This window comes from Paramisgurnus dabryanus, chromosome 24 (assembly GCF_030506205.2).
Source record: "Paramisgurnus dabryanus chromosome 24, PD_genome_1.1, whole genome shotgun sequence".
In the NCBI taxonomy this organism is placed as follows: domain Eukaryota; kingdom Metazoa; phylum Chordata; class Actinopteri; order Cypriniformes; family Cobitidae; genus Paramisgurnus; species Paramisgurnus dabryanus.
Window position 1 is genome coordinate 25,558,864 of NC_133360.1, and position 20,447 is coordinate 25,579,310.

The 20,447-nt window shown below is 39.6% G+C and overlaps 1 protein-coding gene across 2 annotated transcripts; it reads right to left on the bottom strand.

Moving 5' to 3' along the window:
• Positions 1 to 1,648: 1,648 nt before the first annotated feature.
• On the bottom strand, positions 1,649 to 19,835 carry mxi1 (max interactor 1, dimerization protein). 2 transcript variants are annotated; one of them, XM_065259647.1, is made up of 6 exons: positions 19,529 to 19,835; positions 16,806 to 16,908; positions 13,242 to 13,271; positions 5,712 to 5,826; positions 4,697 to 4,886; positions 1,649 to 3,107 (listed from the first exon to the last, which is right to left on the bottom strand). In XM_065259647.1, the coding sequence occupies exons 1-6, from the start codon at positions 19,746 to 19,748 to the stop codon at positions 2,944 to 2,946; spliced, it is 822 nt and encodes a 273-aa protein (XP_065115719.1). In that variant the 5' UTR covers positions 19,749 to 19,835; the 3' UTR covers positions 1,649 to 2,943. The 2 variants fall into 2 exon arrangements, with proteins under 2 accessions (XP_065115719.1, XP_065115720.1); XM_065259648.2 differs by lacking the exon at positions 19,529 to 19,835 and adding an exon at positions 17,048 to 17,468.
• Between the last annotated feature and the right edge of the window lie 612 nt (positions 19,836 to 20,447).

A 20,447-nucleotide genomic window follows, 5' to 3' on the forward strand; every position in this document is an offset into this window, starting at 1 on the left:
ATTAATAGTTTAAAGAAACGACATGTATCAATATTAACCACTAGATGGCAGCAAATGTTGATAATGAAAGATGATTCATTTTCTATTCTGACATGATGTAACCCCAGACTGGACTGCATAACCTCTAGTAGTGCCTAAACAAATGTGTGTTGCATTTTATGTAAATGACTTTAATATTTGTTTTGGGATACTACAACACTTATCAATAGTTGTGCATTTATAAATCATAAAAAAACATTGTGTCTGCTATGTGAATACATAAAAATGCTGTATAATGTTCTACATAAATAAGCAGTGAAAAGTGTTTATATTAGATCCGGTCCTGGATGCTGATTGGTCAATGTGGTGTTAAAGGTGCAGTGTGTAATTTTTAGAAGGATCTCTTGACAGAAATGCAAAATAATATACAAAACTATATTATTAGGAGTGTATAAAGACCTTTCATAATGAACCGTTATGTTTTTATCTCCATATACCGGGGGTCCCCTTACATGGAAGTCGCCATTTTGTGCCACCATGTTTCTACAGAAGCCTCTAATGGACAAACTTTTTACTAAGTTTTCTCCGATGACATGTTTGTCTGGCTACCGTAGCTTCTCTATGTGATTAAAGAGGGGTAAGCAGTGGACTGAGCACTTTTAAAGCACCTTTTAGATGCGGCTAAAATTTACACACTGCACCTTTAAAGTGCACAATACTACTTACAGTGTGTATATTTATGAGTCATAAGTGTCATTATAGCAAAAAGCAAACAAAATGGAGGCAAAACACAAAGCACTTTTTTTGACAATCTTGGTGTTTATTGTAAGTATTGCATTTTAACTCACAGCTAGTATCAGAGTGCATGTTTACAAAGAATGGCCAAAATTCATCAGGACCTCTATTCTCCTCAGACGGAAAAGCTTTAACAGACATCAAACCCCTCGACAGGGTTATATTCACCATGCATCTCGTTTCACAATCAGCTGATCTCAGATTGGAGTGACGGAGATCACGTGGAAAAGCCGATCCCAGACCAGCACCACTTCTCATAGAAGTTTGTTGAATACAGGTCCAGATCTGTACGGTGAGGACACGAGCCATTTCCATGAATTGAAAACGAAACAAAAGCACTGGCATCCCAGTATTGGCCCTGGCCTTAAATAGTGCAGATTTATGAACAAAAAGGAGAGCAGATACAACATGAAAGTAAATAAGTAATATGTCCTCTGAAATAGAGGTTCGTCTGTGGTTTGGCCTGTTGTTGAGAGAGCACCACATTGAGTCTCAAGCACACATGATGCGTCTTCGTGACGCACGACCGTTTGTTCTACACGGGAGGAAGTAGTTCAAATAATCAAATAATGCTAAAACTCTCTTCTTACGTTAAGGGTGGGTACAACTGATCCACACACATATGGGCCGTTCAGCAGCCAATAGCATTTGGTTGATGCTGGATCTGGAAACCTAACAGATGTCCGTACTGCTCTATCGCAGGCGGAACGATTAAAAATCGGACTTGGCTTCAGTATGCACTAAAAAAGCAGGGAGGAAAGAACTGTGAGGGGAAATAAGACGTACGAAATAAGTTAACCTCTTCTCCGATGCAGGATAAAGAGGGTGAAAATAAATACGACTCGAGTGGCTCAAGTCTGAATGCTTTCATTCACAAAAAAAAACAAATCGAGCATACAGTACACAGCGAGAAGCATGGCGCGAAACTGCGATGATTTCGACGCACGCGCTTACACGTACTCAACGTCCACAGCACACGATACTAGTAGTGGAATGAATTTTAGCTTTAAAACAAATAAAATATATATTTTTTAAAATCGAATAAATAAAGAGCGCCACTCAGAGTTAGCATGCCTAGAGGTCCACGCTTTGGCGTTCACCTGTTGGTTTGATTACTTTTAAGTACTTGCGTGTGTTCGTTTAAAAGTCGTAAAATTTATCGGGCAGCCACAGAATCGAAACGATCGCGTTTCATCCAGCATAATGAACAAATAATACTGTCCATGCCACCGAACTCTCAGAGGAAGATAGTCAATCTTTTGCAAAAATATAATTTAAAATGCACAAAACACAAGACGTACAGCAACAAAGGCAATAGTCCTACCCATGGGTAACTACCTTTCCAACTCATTTAATTTATTAAACTATCGTATTTATGTACAAAAAAACGAGCCGTTGTTGCTCTTTTGGACGGACACAAGTATTGTGTCTCAGGAGACGGAGTGCTAATCGTGTTCATCCGACTAAAAGAGATTTATTGCTTATTACTGCCCGAACAGACATCTATTTAAACATAGGGGTGACGTGGCGCCAGTACTGTGGAGGGCTCTATGCGGTCGAGTGCAAGATCGCTGGGTTTTAGCTGCTGTGCGAAAACTGCGTCCGCAGTTCAAATGCACCAAAATTCCCACAATCGGGATTGTTGTCGTTTTCCGGCAGAATTGTCTGCTTTTGTTGGTTTCGTGTCACGTAGCACCAATGACAGTCTTTCTCGCTGTCGAGCAGCGATGTTGAAACGAACACACCGGGTGAGGTTTAGAACTTGATATGATTCACATGTCAGGCGTTTGTAATTTGTAATTTGTAGCCGAATAGTGACCAGTACACGACCCTTTCTTGTGGAAAATCAACAATTGGGGGTTCGACTAAAATAATGGCTAACAAACTTTTCTTTTTTATACACTTCAGCTTTCCTTTCGGAAAAAGGGGTTAAGGTACTGACGACTCAGTCCAATTAAAATCTCTCATTTAGACATACATCACAATCACAGATTGTTTCCGTCTCATACATTCAGGAAAATAAAACAACAAATCAGGCTTATTAATTTGGGGCGGGGGGCTGTGTTCTGGTCACCTGACTTAACTAAGAGTCTCTGATTGGTCAAAAAGGGACAAGTGGTCTAGCACTCATTTTGAGGGCTGGGATAGTGTGTGTTGCTCATGCTCGTTTTATGAGCTGAAGGCCAGTTTGATGCTGCAGGAGGAATAACCCTCGTCGCTGGCAGTGCTCTGTAGACTGCTGTGGTCGTCCAGATCGCTGGTGCTGGTTGTGCTGATGCAGTCCAGCTCTCCGTGAGAAAACTCTGTGCTCTCTACGTCCACCTCCATCTCTTCTACGGAAAAGAAAGTGAAAGAGACATGTAAATACCAAGGCAACATTTCTTTGTTTGTGTATCTGTTCAGGTAAGTCACGTGGGTGCTGATTTCAAGAAGAAGATCTAATGTACACTCTTATTATTTTTGTCTTGTTTTAAGTAAAAATATCTAAAAAATCTTAAATTAAGATGCTTTTTCTTGATAAGCAAAACGACCCAAGAAAATAAGCCTTGTTTTTACACCAAAAATATCAAATTTAAGTGATTTTGTGCATAAAACAAGCAAAAAAATATCTGCCAATGGGGTAAGCAAATGTTTCTTTAATTTAGTGTTTAAGAAAAATAAGGCAGATTTTTTTGCTGGTTTTAAGCACAAAATCACTTAAATTTGATACATTTTGCCTAAAAACTAGACTTATTTTTCTTGGGTCATTTTGCTAATCAAGAAAAAGCATCTTAATTTAAGAATTTTTAGATATTTTTACTACAAACAAGACAAAATACTAAGAATTTTTTTCTTGAAAATAATTTTTTTGCAATGCAGCTCATGTTTTTTTTTTATTGTGATATCTTAAGATGAAAGAAGTCTAATTTTAATATACAGTACACTGCAAAAAATTATTTTCAAGAAAAAAATTCTTAGTATTTTTGTCTTGTTTTCAGTAAAAATATCTAAAAATTCTTAAATAAAGATGCTTTTTCTTGATGAGCAAAATGACCCAAGAAAATAAAACAAGCAAAAAAAATTCTTTAGATTTTAGTGTTTAAGAAAAATGTTCAAGATTTTTTTCTTTTCCCATTGGCAGATTTTTTTTTTGCTTGTTTTATGCACAAAATCATTTCAATTTGATATTTTGGTCTTAAAACTAGACTTTTTTCTTGGGTCGTTTTGCTCATCAAGAAAATACATATTAATTTAAGAATTTTTAAATATTTTTACTAAAAAAAAAAGGCAAAAATACTAAGAATTTTTTTCTTGAAAACAATTTTTTTGCAGTGCAGCTCATGCTTTTTTTTTATTGTGATATCTAGAGATGAAAGAAGTCTAATTTTAATATACAATACACTGCAAAAAAATATTTTCAAGAAAAAAATTATTTGTATTTTTGTATTGTTTTCAGTAAAAATTCTTAAATCAAGACGTATTTTCTTGATGAGGAAAACGACCGAAGAAAATAAGTCTAGTTTTCAGACCAAAAATATAAAATTTAAGTGATTTTGTGCATAAAACAAGCAAAAAAATCTGCCAGTGGGGTAAGAAAAAAATCTGGAAAATTTTTCCTAAACTATAAATTCAAGAAAAATTAGCTTATCCCATTGGCAGATTTTTTTTGCTTGTTTTATGCAAAAAATCACTTAAATTCGATATTTTTGGTTGGTCTACAAACTAGACTTATTTTCTTGGAATTTATAGATATTTTTTACTGAAAGCAAGACCCCAAGAATTTTTTTTCTTGAAAATATTTTTTTTTGCAGTGTAAAGTTTAAGTATTTTAAAAAATAAATTCATAAAATGAAAAATAAATAATTAGGATTTTGTTTCTAGTTCTAGTTTTTTTTTTTGCTTCCACAAATTTTCCGTGCTTAGATTAACGCGGAGCTCCAACCTTGGTCTGAGTCGGAGCGGTCGGATCTCTCGGAGCAGACGGTGGAGCCGACGCTGTCGGTGCGTATCCTCTCTCCCTCCAGTGCGCCCCCGCCGTCCCGCAGCAGGTCCAGTCGCCTTTGGAGGTGACGCTGCTCCCGCTCCAAATTCTCCAACTGATTCCGAGATTTACGATCCATATCTTCCAGTTTCTACAGGAAGACAAATTACAGTGACTCATTGAAAATCAGTTAAGCAGACAAAAACTAATGCAGGGAGTGTTGCAAGCCTGGCTCAAACTCTCGACCACTGATCTCTAGTAAAATAATTTAGAAATGTGTTTTGGCAGGCCCATGCAGCTGATGGATTTGTTAACTACCGAACTGCACTCAGTTCGGATCAATAAACCATCCGAATGTGACCCTCGTGACCTTATAGTACATTACGCAGAACCGTAAAGCGTGACCCAGGCTAAAACCACAAACACCCACACATATAACTGGTTGGGAGAGCTTAACCTGTTATGGGGAGGAAAACCGGCCCAACGTCAGAATGAAACCTAAACTAAAAATGAATTGTTATATCACATTTTAAACAATAGTAAGCTTCGGTCTATACTGTCTGGAATGCTTCATACAATGAGTGACAGAAACTCATTAGCGTGTCACTGGCATTGTCTTTTGATCTTTGTTTTTTTTTTTTACGTGTGCTGGCTATTTAAATCTGTGTTTATACATGCTTTGACTTTGTTGAAAGACGCATCCGGGAGCAGTGAGTTTGATTCATACTGGTTAAAAGGAGTCAAATAATTACTTATAAGGGATTGAACTGAATCCACCAAATGTATTTTATTTGACCTTTTTGAGAACGATGGGAAAACAAAATAATGGAAATAGATTGTTAGATAATTGATCGTCAGATTTGTGTTGCCCATATAAACACCACAGCCCATATCACGCAGGTTCATTAACCACTAGGCCACATCTCCAATGTCAGCGTCGTCTTGTAAGTATAGATGTGTAAGTGTGAGAGTTCACCTTTATATGTGCTTTGGCCTTGTTGAGCAGTCCCAACGTGGTGTGCCGGCTACAGTCTGGTCCCAGCGGGATGAGAGTCTTCAATCGTTCCAAACACAAACGAAGATGGGCTCGCCTGCAAATGCAAGAAAACCAAAACGTCACCCTTGTACACGCACTCGCCCTGGAAAAACCGCAACCAACTCGCTGTGCCTGTGTGGTTTCTTGATTTTACAACAAAAGATTGAGGTATTGCCACCTTGTACAATCTCAAATAAAACACAAGCACACCCACACATGTCGTTGATAATGTTTGCATTCAATGCTCAATGCTGTAGTAGATAAAGGTGACCTGGTGGCTTTCAAAGACACGTAGACGTACTGGCTGCATTCTAGGAAAGTACGAGAGCGATCGGTATCAGCGAATGTCTATATAACTACGTTATTGAAGCTTTTCAACTCTAATTACGTTTGTGTTCTTATCGGCTATAAAGATGGCTGCTCTGTCTCTTCATACACACACAGTCTGTCTGCTCTGTAACAATGGCAGTAGATTTATCACAAGCCTTATCAGCATGTCAGAAAGGGCACTGTTATCAGGACGCTTTTCACCCGTGTAGACGTTGATCGATCAACCTGGTACATTACTACGTATGGGGGCCAGACAACATTCCAGCGTGTACATAGTACTGTAATCGGCCTCCAATTCTTCAAAACTTATTTACATAGCAATCAACCCAAATATCTTTAAAAAACTATCACCATATCATCTGTCTCTAGGCATGACGGGTGTCGCGTCACACACAAGACTGCTCACTGGAAATACTGTATATATGCGTGTTTGCTCTAGTCTGTGTGTGGTCTGACACATGACTTTGTTTGAGTCAGACAGGGACTACAACAACAACAACATATTTATTTTTGTCTTGACATCCACAACACGCCTTAAAAAACAAATAAATGTGACATCATAGTGGCACAAAGGTTTCGTTTCTGTAGTACATGGTGGCATAAAGTTCGAAAGCAAAAAAAAAGCCAACAACCAAATGCACAAAAGACAGACGTAAAAAAATCCAGGCAGGGTGCATTTCTGTGTGTGCTTGAGTTACTATTAATAACTTGCGGCGTAAACGACAATCCATCTGCAGTGAGATTATGTAACACGTGGGTCAGCGCTTCGATAAACACGCGTTTGTAGTACACGATCACTTTGTGGTAGAATGACCCTTTGATATTTGTGGGTGTGTGCAGAATCTGTGCATCAAATCAGTTTGTTCTCCTGGCCAAGATCTGCATTAGTCATATAGGCTCTGAACAACTTGACTCAAACATGCCTCTTTCGTTCGAACATGTTCAGACCTGTTCCTCCATACACTTCAGGCAAGAATTTGTTTATGACGAAACATGGTCACATGCTCTTTAAATGACTAAATATAAGGGGTGTAATGATACATGTGTTCGTTGACGGCGAATACATCCAATTCGCCCCAATCCAGAAAGGGGTGCCAGGAGTAATGCAACGCTGCTTTTCAATGTTATTCGTTCGCATTAAAATGGAAATCATACAAAATAATGAAAAGAACACACAATGCAAACTTAATGAGCATTGTGAACACAGATACTTTTGGACAGCTGGATAGAAAAGTGATGGATAGTAGAATGATCGATAAATAGACAGAACAACAGAAAGTAAGATAAATAGTCATATAGATACAACCACAGACAGACAAAAAGTGAGATGTACAGAGATACAGTTTTATGGGTTAACTGGTAATAAATGGATGGTAACTGGTAGGAAATGACCCGGCCTGATAGGAACTGATGTCAAGGTCAATTGAGGTAGACAATTTTCTAGCAGGTTAAATTCTGCACACAGCATTCCCCACATTTTTCCGATCATCACAGACAATGTATATGTATACGTTTGCCGTGCATGTATATGTGGTTATTATATACAGACACCAGTCCCTACAGTATATCAGACTCTCGGTTTTCATGCAAAATCAGCACCTCTGTTTGCGCAGCAAACCAAAATCTGCATGGCCCTGCACCGATAAGAAAAGCACATACAAATGCCTTATGGGGAACACGTATAGTTCTCTTTCGAACATTTTGAGCTTCACTTTGTTCGAGTAAGAACACAAAATGCATGATCCCTCTCAATTCTTGTCGATGTGAAGCACTACAGAGGGTGTATTTATAGCATCACGTGCATGCAATATAGATGAAGCACAGAGCCATCACATATGATGGCATGGAGCTAACATAAAGCAATATTATAGTGTATATGATAATGCCGAGGGATGGCAGGGTATTAATCATAAGGATCCCCCCAGTATGTAACATCAGGTCACATGGTCGGTTTATTGCACACCAGTGCACAGATTACAGGATTTGGCCCTGATTCTCGCCTGATCAATGCAACAGAACTGACAGCTTCATCTGGGTTACAAAGTCTTGACTTATTTAAAGATCTGGCTGTGTGTTTCTATTATAAATGACATCATTGTGTGTGGACGTGTCAAAGTCTGATCCATCACAGTCTTGAGCTTTCAAAGAATTTCAGATTAAATAACAGCGGTGTCCTTCCCCAACTCATAAACGCGTAGAGATGGTACACCATTATTTACGCAATCTGCCCAAAAACGGTGAGGTTGTGGGGCAATGTGAGGTTGACTAGTAAAAGATGTACCAATGTCCTACAAAGGAATCATTTACTAATAAAACATTCACTCACTCTCAAACACATATACCTTAAGTTCCCGCAAATCCAGTTACAATTTGTTTCAGTATATGCGATCAACAATGTCAAGGAATAAATGACAAAATGTTAACTTTTGAGCAGACTGTTTTATCCCTTGGGAATCGAGTGAGGGAGGGCATACAGAGGATGACAGAGACAGATGTAAAGTAAGGTTGGGGGTGGGCTTGATGGACTGAATGAAAAAATAGTTAGGAGGAAGAGAGAGATAGTGGTACGTACAGACACAGTGACGACACTTTATGTAAACATGCTCATGAACAATAAAACATTTGAGCCATGCATGGGATGAACCAACGGCAGTTTATGACACAAAAAGAGAAGGGTGGGGGGAATACATTGAAATCTACAGTGGGCCTAGGACACACCCCTGCTGAACTAAAGCGCACGCTACAATACTATAGCTTGTTGCTGTTTGCCACACAGCCCCAGATCATAGTAAACTGGCAGACCATTGTAATTCTAGTATCCGACTATTCACAATCGAAACTGGTTTGAAACTTGTCCACCAGTCATCAAGTATGTGCACTATCCTGACAAGTGAGAAACTGAGCAACTGCAAGAAAAGTGCAAGAGGAAGGCGAGGCAGTGGGAAGCAAAAACCAAAGAAGAACAAGGCGACATGCTTTAGTCATGCATTGCGTGCTTGGCTTACACGGACATAGATAAAAAACATCCACTGCAGGCAAAGTGATGGTTACTGTCTGCAGGGAAATAAATTCAGAAAGTAACAGCTGTGATGGAGCAAGGCCCGCTCTGGCCCATCACTAACGCATGGATTAATTCACACGTGCCGATCTGTAATCTGCTCCACACAACCCAGACCGGCATACCCTACTCACATGCCCACTCACAGTTTTGTGCATGTAGTCATGTGATCGCTACCCCATCCCTTAAGCTCTCTTACCAATGGTCATGTGGATAAAAAACACATTCTGTATTGTACAATGCGCAACTGCATGCACATACATTGGCCACAAGGTTGTCAATCTGGATTGTAATCAAACAAACATGGGGTTATCCCAAAATCAAACTGGACCAAATGAAAAAAGATGTCACAGCATGTTTGGCTTGCACCATTCTCTCTCTCTGAAAACCCACACAAGAGAAGCTTTACCACCCAGAAGCCCACCTAACTTGAACACAGAAAACACACGTATAGTGGTCACGGATGAAGTAACAACAAAGGAGCTCTTCCGAAATCAGATCAAAGACAGTGACAAACAAAAGCAAGAGATCCCGGATGGAGATCAATGGAAAACCTTTAGGGTCTCTACTGACTAGATGGCTGACGGGTCTCTAGGCCAAACATACTTAATATATGAAGTTCAATGCTAGCCCTTTGGGCCAAAACAACACTGGGGGGGGTAGTATTCGATTAGTGAACGTATTAATAATAGATTTTTCAATACCCAATCGTTAAGCTATTATATTTAGTCCACCCGACTAAATATTTAGTTACAGCCTTGAGTTTGTAAGCAGACAACTCTATACTATGTTTTAAAGGGGTAGTTCGGCCAAAAACGATATTTAACCCATGATTTACTCCCCCCCAAGCTGTCCGAGTTGCATATGTCCATCGTTTTTCAGACAAACACATTTTCGGATATTTTAGAAAATGTTTTAGATCTTTCAGTTGATTTAATGTAATGTTACGGGGTCCACGACCTTCAAGTACAAAAAAAGTGCTTCCATCATTCACAAATTAAATCCAAACGGCTCCAGGATGATAAACAAACGTCTTCTGAGGGTAATCCGCGCGGTGTTGTTGTAGAAATATCCATATTTAAAACTTTATTAACGTAAATAACTACCTTCCGGTAGCGCCGCCATCTTAGACTCCTCTGTATTCAGGAGAGAGTATTAGCGTATTGTACGCACTTCCGGCACTTCTGGAAGGTAGTTTTTTACGTTAATAAAGTTTTAAATATGGATATTTCTACAACAACACCGCGCAGATTACCATCAGAAGACCTTTGTTTATCATCCTGGAGCCGTTTGGATTTTATTTGTGAAGGATGGACGCACTTTTTTGGACTTGAAGTTCGTGGACTATGGGTGGACCCTGTAACATTACATTTAATCAACTGAAAGATTTAAAATATTTTCTAAAATATCCGAAAATGTGTTTGTCTGAAAAACGATGGACATATGCAACTCGGACAGCTTGGGGGGGGAGTAAATCATGGGTTTAATATCATTTTTGGCCGAACTATCCCTTTAAGGTATTGCTGGTGATCTCCAAATGACGGTTTAATTTAGGAATGCTGTGTTCTTAGAAAGTTATTCTAAAATACTGAAAAAAAAACGTCTAAATATGATGGGTGTGGTTGTGTAGCAAACAGGCCATATGTTGCCACCAGTGATGAGAGTCTGTTCGTGTGCGCGCAAGTGTTGTCATTGTAACCCTATACTACAGTAACCATGCATGTTGTATTTAAAGGAAATGGTGTATCTATATGCAACAAAACATTATGTTAATGTGTGGCACTGGCAACGTCCTCTGCTATGCTTTACTGACAGATGACTGCCATAGGGGTATGTGCCCTTCCTTTCTGACTCACCCCAAACACCCAGAGCTTCGTCAAACTTCCTCTCATGAACGCGTGCTGTGAACATGTCCCAACACATGTCCGAGTCCGTACGCACTTAAATGCCTGACCAAAGATCATGCCTGCTAAGCTGCTTTTGCTGGCCAAGAAAAGCTTATAAGTCAAAAAGAACAGGCAGTTCTAGCTTCCCTTGGGAATTCCGGAAACCCCTTGTAGGAAAGGGGAACGTTCCGATATTGTATTCCCCCGTGTTGTTCTAGTACAAAGGGAGGACAACGTTTAAGTTCAGCATCAATGAGTTATCGAGCGATACACCTTGGGAAACGTCATCATAGGAACATGATTCTCTACGTGGGTGGAAGTGTGTTGTAGCCCGAGTCTCTCTGAATAGATCTTTTCTTAGAGCCAATGGTATATTTTCAGTAAACCAGCTTGGCAGCTTTATTCTCCAGCTTTTGCATTCCTGTCAAACGCACCGCGGCCCACACAAACACGACATCATGCTTAACACACCCCAATCACGTATAGCCAACAATTAACCACATCACACCCATAATTAGAAATACAATTACTGATATCAGTTTAGTGCGCTTAATAACTTCCTCAGCCTATCTGCTCCAAAATGTCTAACCTTGCAACATGTAACCCCAGTTTAGGAAGTTGAGGTTCACCGCATATGTTCAAAGAAATCACAAGATCAAACGGCACCGGTACTCTTATGTGAATGCACGTGTGTTATCTGTCAGTGTGTTGAGGTTTGCGAGAGGCCAGAATGCGGTCACAGGGCTTTCATCTCCTTCCTGTTCCTTTCCGATGCTCAAAACACAGTAAGCTATCTCACCATCTCCAGCAAACTGAATGCGTATGTTACCCCTGAAAGACCACCGATTGGGATAAAAACAAAAAAAATAGCGTATCCCTCATACCTTAACACACTTAAAAACTGCTCATGCTTAAAATGTCATGGTAATACGCATAAAGTCTCCACTATATAAGGTATAGCAACTATGAATACTGTAAAACAGTTTGTCACTGGGTGTGGCTACTGACTATACATTAGTCATGATGGTGTTTTGTAATATTCGTATGCGCTGACACTGAAGCCTGTTCCCTTTATCTGCCTCAGACCCACACAACCCTACGCCGGCACACTGACAACCCTTACATATATAGACATTATCTGAAAAACACAGCCGGCCTGGGAGGAGGCCGATTTGAATTTGCTTGCACGTACACACACACATATGGTATATTTAAATATTTAAACCTGAAATGGTGGCATTTTGGTCCAACAGCTCAGTGCAATACTTTGCCTACTTTACCCCATCCAACATGACCGGCACATGTAACACACCTTGCATTAACAGATATGACCTCCAGGTCTTCAGATTGACATAAACAAAGAAGTTCCTGTTGGTCTAGACAGATCTATTTTGAGTCTTTGAAGTGGTGCCTCCTTTATTTGCATGCAGAGACTCAACAGCAGGCCCCCTCGCTGTTGGGCGTCTAACACTTATCAGATCTACGCACTCATGAGACTAGAACATAGAGTTCATCGGCAGTAAACAAGTTAAGCTCGGTCTCCAGCTGGACCGGCGATTACAAATAACCGCACTTCATTCTCCTATTAACAAACACCTACCGTGTTTCATTTACTGTAATTTTGCCTATTACACAACTGACACGTGCAATGCTTTTGCAAGGACGTACGACCATTGAGTCTCTAGTTCCTGCAACGGCCCCACGTATGGCAGTAATCCGAAACTGCGGTGCAGTAGTTAAGTAGGATGAAGGCACGGGCGAGTCAGGAGAGAGGGAATGCCCTAAGATTAGTAGAACTGGGTGACCTCTTGATTTTGCTTTTGAACGGACAAGCTGACAATAACTTTAGCATTTTCAAACTTCCTGTTTGTCGTGCACAGGTTCACTTTTTACTTATTACTTCACCTTTTCAAGGCGAAACGTTAACGTTGCATCATGGTGAAACACAACTGACCACCTACTGTATATTTAACTTAAATGCAAACTTGAGAATATTGTGATATTGTGTCACTTTTAAGTAGCTAGACGAATATTATCATATTCCGAAACATTAATTTAATATTATACTGCTGGCATTTTACGCAATATCACATATCCTTATTCGGTTTGGCTCATATATACACACTATACAATAAAAATAGTAATAATTAAAATTTTAATTGTTACATTAAAACAATAATTAAATATAGTACTTACCGATTTTTCTCCAGCTCATTATGTGTGGACCTATAAAACAAAAATAGAAGGAATTAGCAAAACATGTTTGTGGGTCATCAAAGTATTATTTGTTATGAATATTGACAGCACATGCGCGAATAAAGTACCGTTTAAACAGGAGAGTCCACTAGGTGGGAATACACACAGGACAGTACAATTATTAAAGAAGAATGCGGATGATCGATACAAATAAGCCCGTTGAATAAAGAATCGAAAACACAATGAAAAGACACAATTGGACCAAACTGCTAAATTCCCCATTAACTGGCCTTCTCAGATGTAATGGCTGCACACACCATCACCTGTTCCTCTTTCGTTGCTTCTCCTCTTTTTCCGAAAACAGTAACCAAAGAAGCATTTCATCCTCCATTATTTTACTGTTGTTCTTTGTTTTCGTCTGAACGTTGTTTGCAATGCAGCAGCAACCATAGACGTGTATAAAGGTTTGATGTCTCGCCTTTGTGGAACATCTGCATTTGGCGGCCATCTTACCACAGGCAGCTCGCTCACTCGTAGCTTTGATGGTGCAGGTACTTTTAAATGACCTTAACTTGCTTAATTTTCTACTGATTTTCAAACGGTTTGGTTTGTTATAAACATCAAAGATGTACCTATGACACTGCATACTTATACTAAAAAAATTCATGAAACATGTTAAAGCATCCAGAATTATAGCCACGTTAATAACGTTTGTAAAAAACCAAACCGTAGAAAATTGAGCAAGTTATGGTCATTTAAAAGTACCTGCACCATTAAAACTCAATGCTACGATTGAGCGAGCTACCTGCGGTAAAATGGCCTTCATGTGATGACGTTAGAGACTCCACCATAACACATCTAGCCTTTATACATATCTATGGTAGCAACTTTTTTTCTTTTCTTCTATCCTGATTTTGTGCATATCCTGTGCACTCTGGGCTGTCCTCTGATGGTCAGGAGGGGTATAACTATACATTTGTACCGTGAATGTGCCAAACTCGGCCACCAATTCTTCCAGAAAAACGCAGTTTTTTGTGAATGTTGCAGGCAAAAATCCTTGAATCTTGCAGCATGTTTTCTTAAAAAATGCGATGGAATATGCAGAATTTTATGCGAAGAAATTGCGAGAACTTGCAAAACTGCAGGAACTTGTAAAAACTGTTTGCGGCTTTTCATAATGTTCACGTCACATAATTACGTCACTTCATAACGTTCCCATGAAAACAGGGGACATGGCTGCGCTTGTGTGAAGTAAAGTAAGTATGAAATCATGCAAGCTCCGCATATTTTGCGCCCAGAAATCTGTCATTTATACCTCGAAAGTGTGGCGTATTTGAAAAAATGCGGCCCTTGCATAAATATGCGGACTTTGGCTCATCATGCATTGAATCATGCGATCGCATAATCGCATTTTTCTGGAGGGACTGTTTAACCACACCGAATATACTTTTGGAAGCTGCGCATATGCATGCGCGCAAGACGGACGTGGAAAGAAAGTATACCCGGCCCTTTACCTCCTGAATAAAACACCAGCTTTTATGGATAGACCAAAGAATATGAGAGTGGACAAAAGCCCAGGTGCTCGTAAAGTGCTTTACTAATTAATTTTATAGGATGAACCAGAGGGTTCTGGTAAAACCATTGGGAATTATAAAGATTCCTCTAAACATCACTGCAGCTCTTTGTTTTCAGCAAAAACAGACAGAGAACTGAAGTGTGCAGAGCAAAGAAACAACACAATGACTGGCCTATATCTGAACACGTGAGAAAGCTCTCTTCTTCGTACAATGAGTGAGTGCCAGTGGACGTTCTCTCTCTCTCTCTCGCCCTCATGCTCTCTCTCTCTGTCTGAGAGCACAAGTCAGTGTTATGTTAATAATGTAAAGTGAATCAGCCGTCCTCCTAAGAGGCTCTTTGTGTGGCAACATACTGAAAGCTTTTCCAATGCTCCAAATGGCCGGCCGGATCGTGCATGGCAATGCCATTGCGGGGGCACCGTGACGTGGCTACAGCGAACCCCAGTGGGTCACGTGACCGTTTCCCCAACTAGTGTGTTTTCAGGCATCTTGTAGCCGATCTGATAGCGTTGAGCTTTTGCATGGTAGGATGCATAGTGTGAGCTCGGGAGGGTTGAAGGAATGCAACAAGAGAGGAAAAAGGTGTTTTCGCAGCTCTTAATCATACGTTAAGTGTAGCGTCAAGAGACAAACACCGAGGTGTAGTAATAATTCACAGCTTGTGTTTCAATGCACTCAAAAGTGGGTTGATATCATACACAATCCAACAGAATTAAGTCTCCTCAGGTGAACCATCTGGATCCCTTCGCAGGCACGCCAAATGATCAGATAGTGTTTCCCCTTTGCATTCCTTCCATCAGTGCTCGCTTTGTGTACAGTAACACAGACCTGAGATCAGTCATCAAGATGTCTGACGCCTGTCAGAAGTGTAAAAAACAACATGCCACGCAAATGCACAGGCAGTATCTCGAAATCTAGCGTGTGTAGCGTTCCTACACAGACTTCACCTTATGTGCACATATAATGCCCCCAAAATGCTGACAGCAACAAACAGTAGACACTACAAGTCTGGGTTTTATGAACGCTTTTTAAAAACCAAATCCAAAAATCAAATAAACGAGTGAATTAAACACTATACACTAGGTTTAATGAAACATATCAAAGCATTAACAGCAACAAATAGTATACCTCAAGCAAAAACGTGACAAATGCGTCGAATTAAAAACCTTCAAATTTTCGTTTAGTTAATGTATTTTAAAGATATTTATCCAAATATCAATCATGATATTAAAAAAAAATCTCGATGAAGAATAACGGGGAGAGATAATTTAATAAAGACGCCTCAGGCTGTTCACCTTGGCAGCCAGCAAACAACAGTTGCTGTAAATAAGAGCGGTGCGTTTAAGGGTTCGGTGAAAAGTAAAATCTCCTTCGTGAGGAAAAAACGCAACCTAAATATTTCACAATTGATTTGAGAGGATATTAATCAAACAGAGAAATAACCACCATTGCAGCGTACATGCTGACAGACTTTCGGTTTAAACGAATCGAAACCTCATATTGTCTGAAGGCGAACACAGGACGTGAGTTTTCGCACGCTCCCTAACCTCAACGCTGCAGCAGTCCCGTTTGACAATCAGCTGATGAGCGCTCCCCTCCCCCAAAACAAACCAAACAACAAATACAAAAATATTATCTCGTATATTTATGCATTGTACTTATTTCATACATTGTCATTTCATAAATAAAAACAACATATAAATAATAAACGTATGTTAAATTAATCGTGATGCATCGTGCCAAGCTTAACGTGTATGATGTTTTCAACGAAACCAATCAATCAAATCAGAAAACTACAAATATTATTTGCGTCAGAAAATACAGCTTTAAAGATTCACGTCTTTATATTCCAATGAACGCATTTGACAGATAGAAGCGTGATCTACACACACGTCTCTCTCGCGTGCGCGCGCTCGCGCACTCTCTCTCTATCATCTCCAGTAGTTTTTCCACTCTTGTGGAAGTAAGAATTGGATCATGTGCTTACCTGTTGTGGTTGTTGTTGTACTTTTTATTTCGGAATTTCCTTTGTCTCTGGTAGTTGGAGTGCTGAATAGACGGAAAGGTCGAGGCATATCCGTGTTCACACTCTGAAAATTACACAACAGAAACCACCGATCACACATTAGCCACAGGCCTTTTAAATAGTACACCACTTAACATAAAATACAATGTCACACTGTATTAACCCCAAGCATGTTTTACAAACATCATAACTCTGTTGTGTACCTCTTTCTCTCCTCTCTAAATATTCGGCTGCTTCCAATAACGTCTGGATATTCAGCACAGCAGTCATTCTTTGAATAAATCTTTAGATGTTTGATTTCTTGATATTTAAATCACGACGACTATCTATGGGAAATCGGTTGAAAACGTAGCATTGATTGTTTTGTATATTTCCGATAGTTTAATGGTTACGTGGTTTCAATTTGCAAACGAGAGATTTCCTTGACTTGGCACGCTAGATACAGAAAAAATATTGTACAAATAAAACGCCCGATGCTTCAATATCAAAGTAGCAAAAGTGCGTTAGTAAAACAGTCGACTACAAAGTGTATAAAATGAATAGAAACAGGTACAAAAGTCCCCGAGAGCCCAGCCTGCGAAGTCCCTGGGCTGCGTTCAGCCCCGACAAAACGTTGCACAACGTTTATTAAACTGAAACGGTGATGCATTGAACACCCTGTTGTGATGACGCAAGAGTTGCAACTACGGTAGCTGAGAGGCCATGCTTTGTGTTCTTTTTTAAATGTTTCTGAAGCCTGATGAAATCGTTATAAATGTGTGTTTAATACTGTAAAATACCCTCGATGTTACAGTCACTGACCTTGCCGTCCAGAATGAAAGACAACATTCCAACTTGAACCCATTGAGAGAGCTGTCTCTTTACTATCGCGTGGTTTTATACATCTTGCCGCTGATTGGGCTGACATTTCTGACACACCCACCAAACAAGAGAAAACGCTTCTAAAACCTGTTGCATTCCGTTGCACACCGTTTCCAGGAAACATGTCGTTCAACCCGGAAACCGTAGCAAAACGTTGCGCACCGGTGTGAGATTGAACGTGCCCCAGGTGTTTGCGCTTATTTCTCCTCCCCGAGTTTGTTTACCTACTGTTTTAACAGCTGAGCGGATAGAGATCGCGACGCTGGGCATTGTGGGAAATGTAGTCCTTGGGCAAACTGGCCCTTTAACTCGAACCCCACAACCCCGTCTGATATTATTTAAACGCTAACATTATTTAGATATAGAGCTATTAAAACAAAGCCATCTAAAAATTTTATTGTTGAATATTAACAGATGTTTTTGCACCTCTGAAAATACCTTTTTATATATCTTTAACAATATTAAAACCACAACATCTAGGCTGACAAATATCTATTCAAATATTTAAAAGCAAATAATATTTACTATATATTTTTCCCCTGTTATTAACAAATACTATTAAATTCCAAAACGTTTCCACGTCTGCAATGTTCTGAAGATGTTTTTGCGCTAAATGTGTTCATTTTTACTGTCGTTTTTCTTTTGGTTAGACTCCAAGTCCCACAACCCATTGCTTCCAGCCACACTCAAGCCCGGCCCAGCAACATGTGACATCACAGCAGCGCAGCTCTGCGATTGGTCAGAGTCCTTGGCGAGTCTCCGCCAACGCAACAAGCTCTGACCTATCGGAGCAGCGCACCGTGCGCCATGTGGATGTCATGTGAACACACCCCCAAGGAAACAGGAAGGCAATATTTACAACACTTTTGAAGTATAAATCTGCAGATTGCATCTAAAAGATATATTTATAAATTAAGTCTTTAAATTCTTAACTCTTTATTATAGCAAAAACCATATGTATTCTTATCTAAAGCGATGTATTATTAACCTACACATTGTAATTTTGTATACAAATAACATACTTTTATAATATTTTATGTTGGCCTATATGCAGACACGTATGAAAACATCAGCGTAAGCCCTAATATATAATGTCTGTCAGGTTTTATCTCTTCTCACATATTACAATACTAATATTACAAATAAAACGCGATCAAATTTACCACTACCATTTCATGGTATGCATAATCGTAAACAATTAATACTTTAATACTTGCTGGACGTACAAAATGCAAAGCGCTGTTTACCACAGTACTGGGGATGACGTCAGCGCGTGTATCGTGCAGCAAATTGTTTATTTATTTACTTGTTTATTTTTCTCGAGAGAAATAAAAAGAGGTAGCAAACAGCCTGGCAGGTGTACAATGCTGAACAATGCCAGAGCTGCTGCCCCATATGACAGACGGTATGGCAGGTCGGGACACTCATCCTGATTTGGGGGCACTCAATGCACTGTAAAGGGTTTATTGTACTGTTTCTGTGTCTCTGGGACATGAAATAAAATATAAACGTGTGAAATCTGACTAAAAAATAACTGCGTTGGACAAAAACACGTCAAGTTACTGCATACGATTTCAATGCGTATTTTAAAAACACGTTTTAAACTAAAAAGGTTCTCCTTTGTTGCAAATAAACTTGATCCTCTCCATAAGCATTGGGACAAGAAGAGGATCGCATATTATGCCACATTGCACATGTTCCTCGTCTACTTGGCTGCTTGTTCGTTGAACTCAATCCTTTGTTGTCTGTTGACAATGAAACAGTTTGTCTGCATTACGCAAATGAGTCAAACACGTTCACAAGCGCACCACAAATTCACTTACTTCCATCTTTCCTCTCGGCGCTTTCAATATAACTGGCCGCCTCCAGCAAAACTTGCACGTTTTTCAAGAAAGTGTTTATCATGGAAGAGTCTCTGGAGTTGAAGACGTCATTGAAAGGACAACTAGACATCTCAAAATCTTGCTGATCCAAAGATGCTTCGGACTCCAGGAATAAATCTTCAGCCTTCACGTCACCTTGTTGCCTCTCACTCCTCACCATTTTGTCCCCGTGAAGTGAATATGGTTTGAATTGAAACTGTGTGAGAGTTATTGTAGTGTGCTGAGCGCAAGTGGATCTACTGAATAAATGAGAGGAATGAAATGGATGAGGAGGAAAAACACTTCAGCGGATGAATGGGTCCTAGCGCCCGCCTCGTTACACGCCCGTCACGTTTACAACGTCCCAAACAATGATGTAATCAATTTGCGCCGATTCCCTACTAAAACAAAACTATTCACACACAATATAAAAAAAAAACACACTACAGTGTACATACATTAGTCATTTAAGTTACAAAAACGCATAATGAAAAAACAAAAGTTTATCCCAAACGAGGCATAAGGGTCTTATTTAGCGAAACGACTGTCATGTTTGGCAAGAACAATATGCACTTTTACCTCACGTAATACGTCATCACGTCAAGAGAGGACGTATGCGAAACTACACCGCAGTGTTTACAAGTGTGGAGAAAGAGGACCATTAATCCAACTTTGTTGTATGTCGAATGATACCAATTAATGTCTTTGTGTCAGTTTATTGTTTAAAATAGTCTGCAAATGTGCATTTCATATATGTAACGTGACCTTTCGATTTCATTACGCAATTACGTGAGGCATGCTGGGTCGTAACGGGAACGGAGGAAGACGAAAAGTTGTGTTTTAAAAGTGCATATTTTTATTTTTCTTGCCAAAAATGACA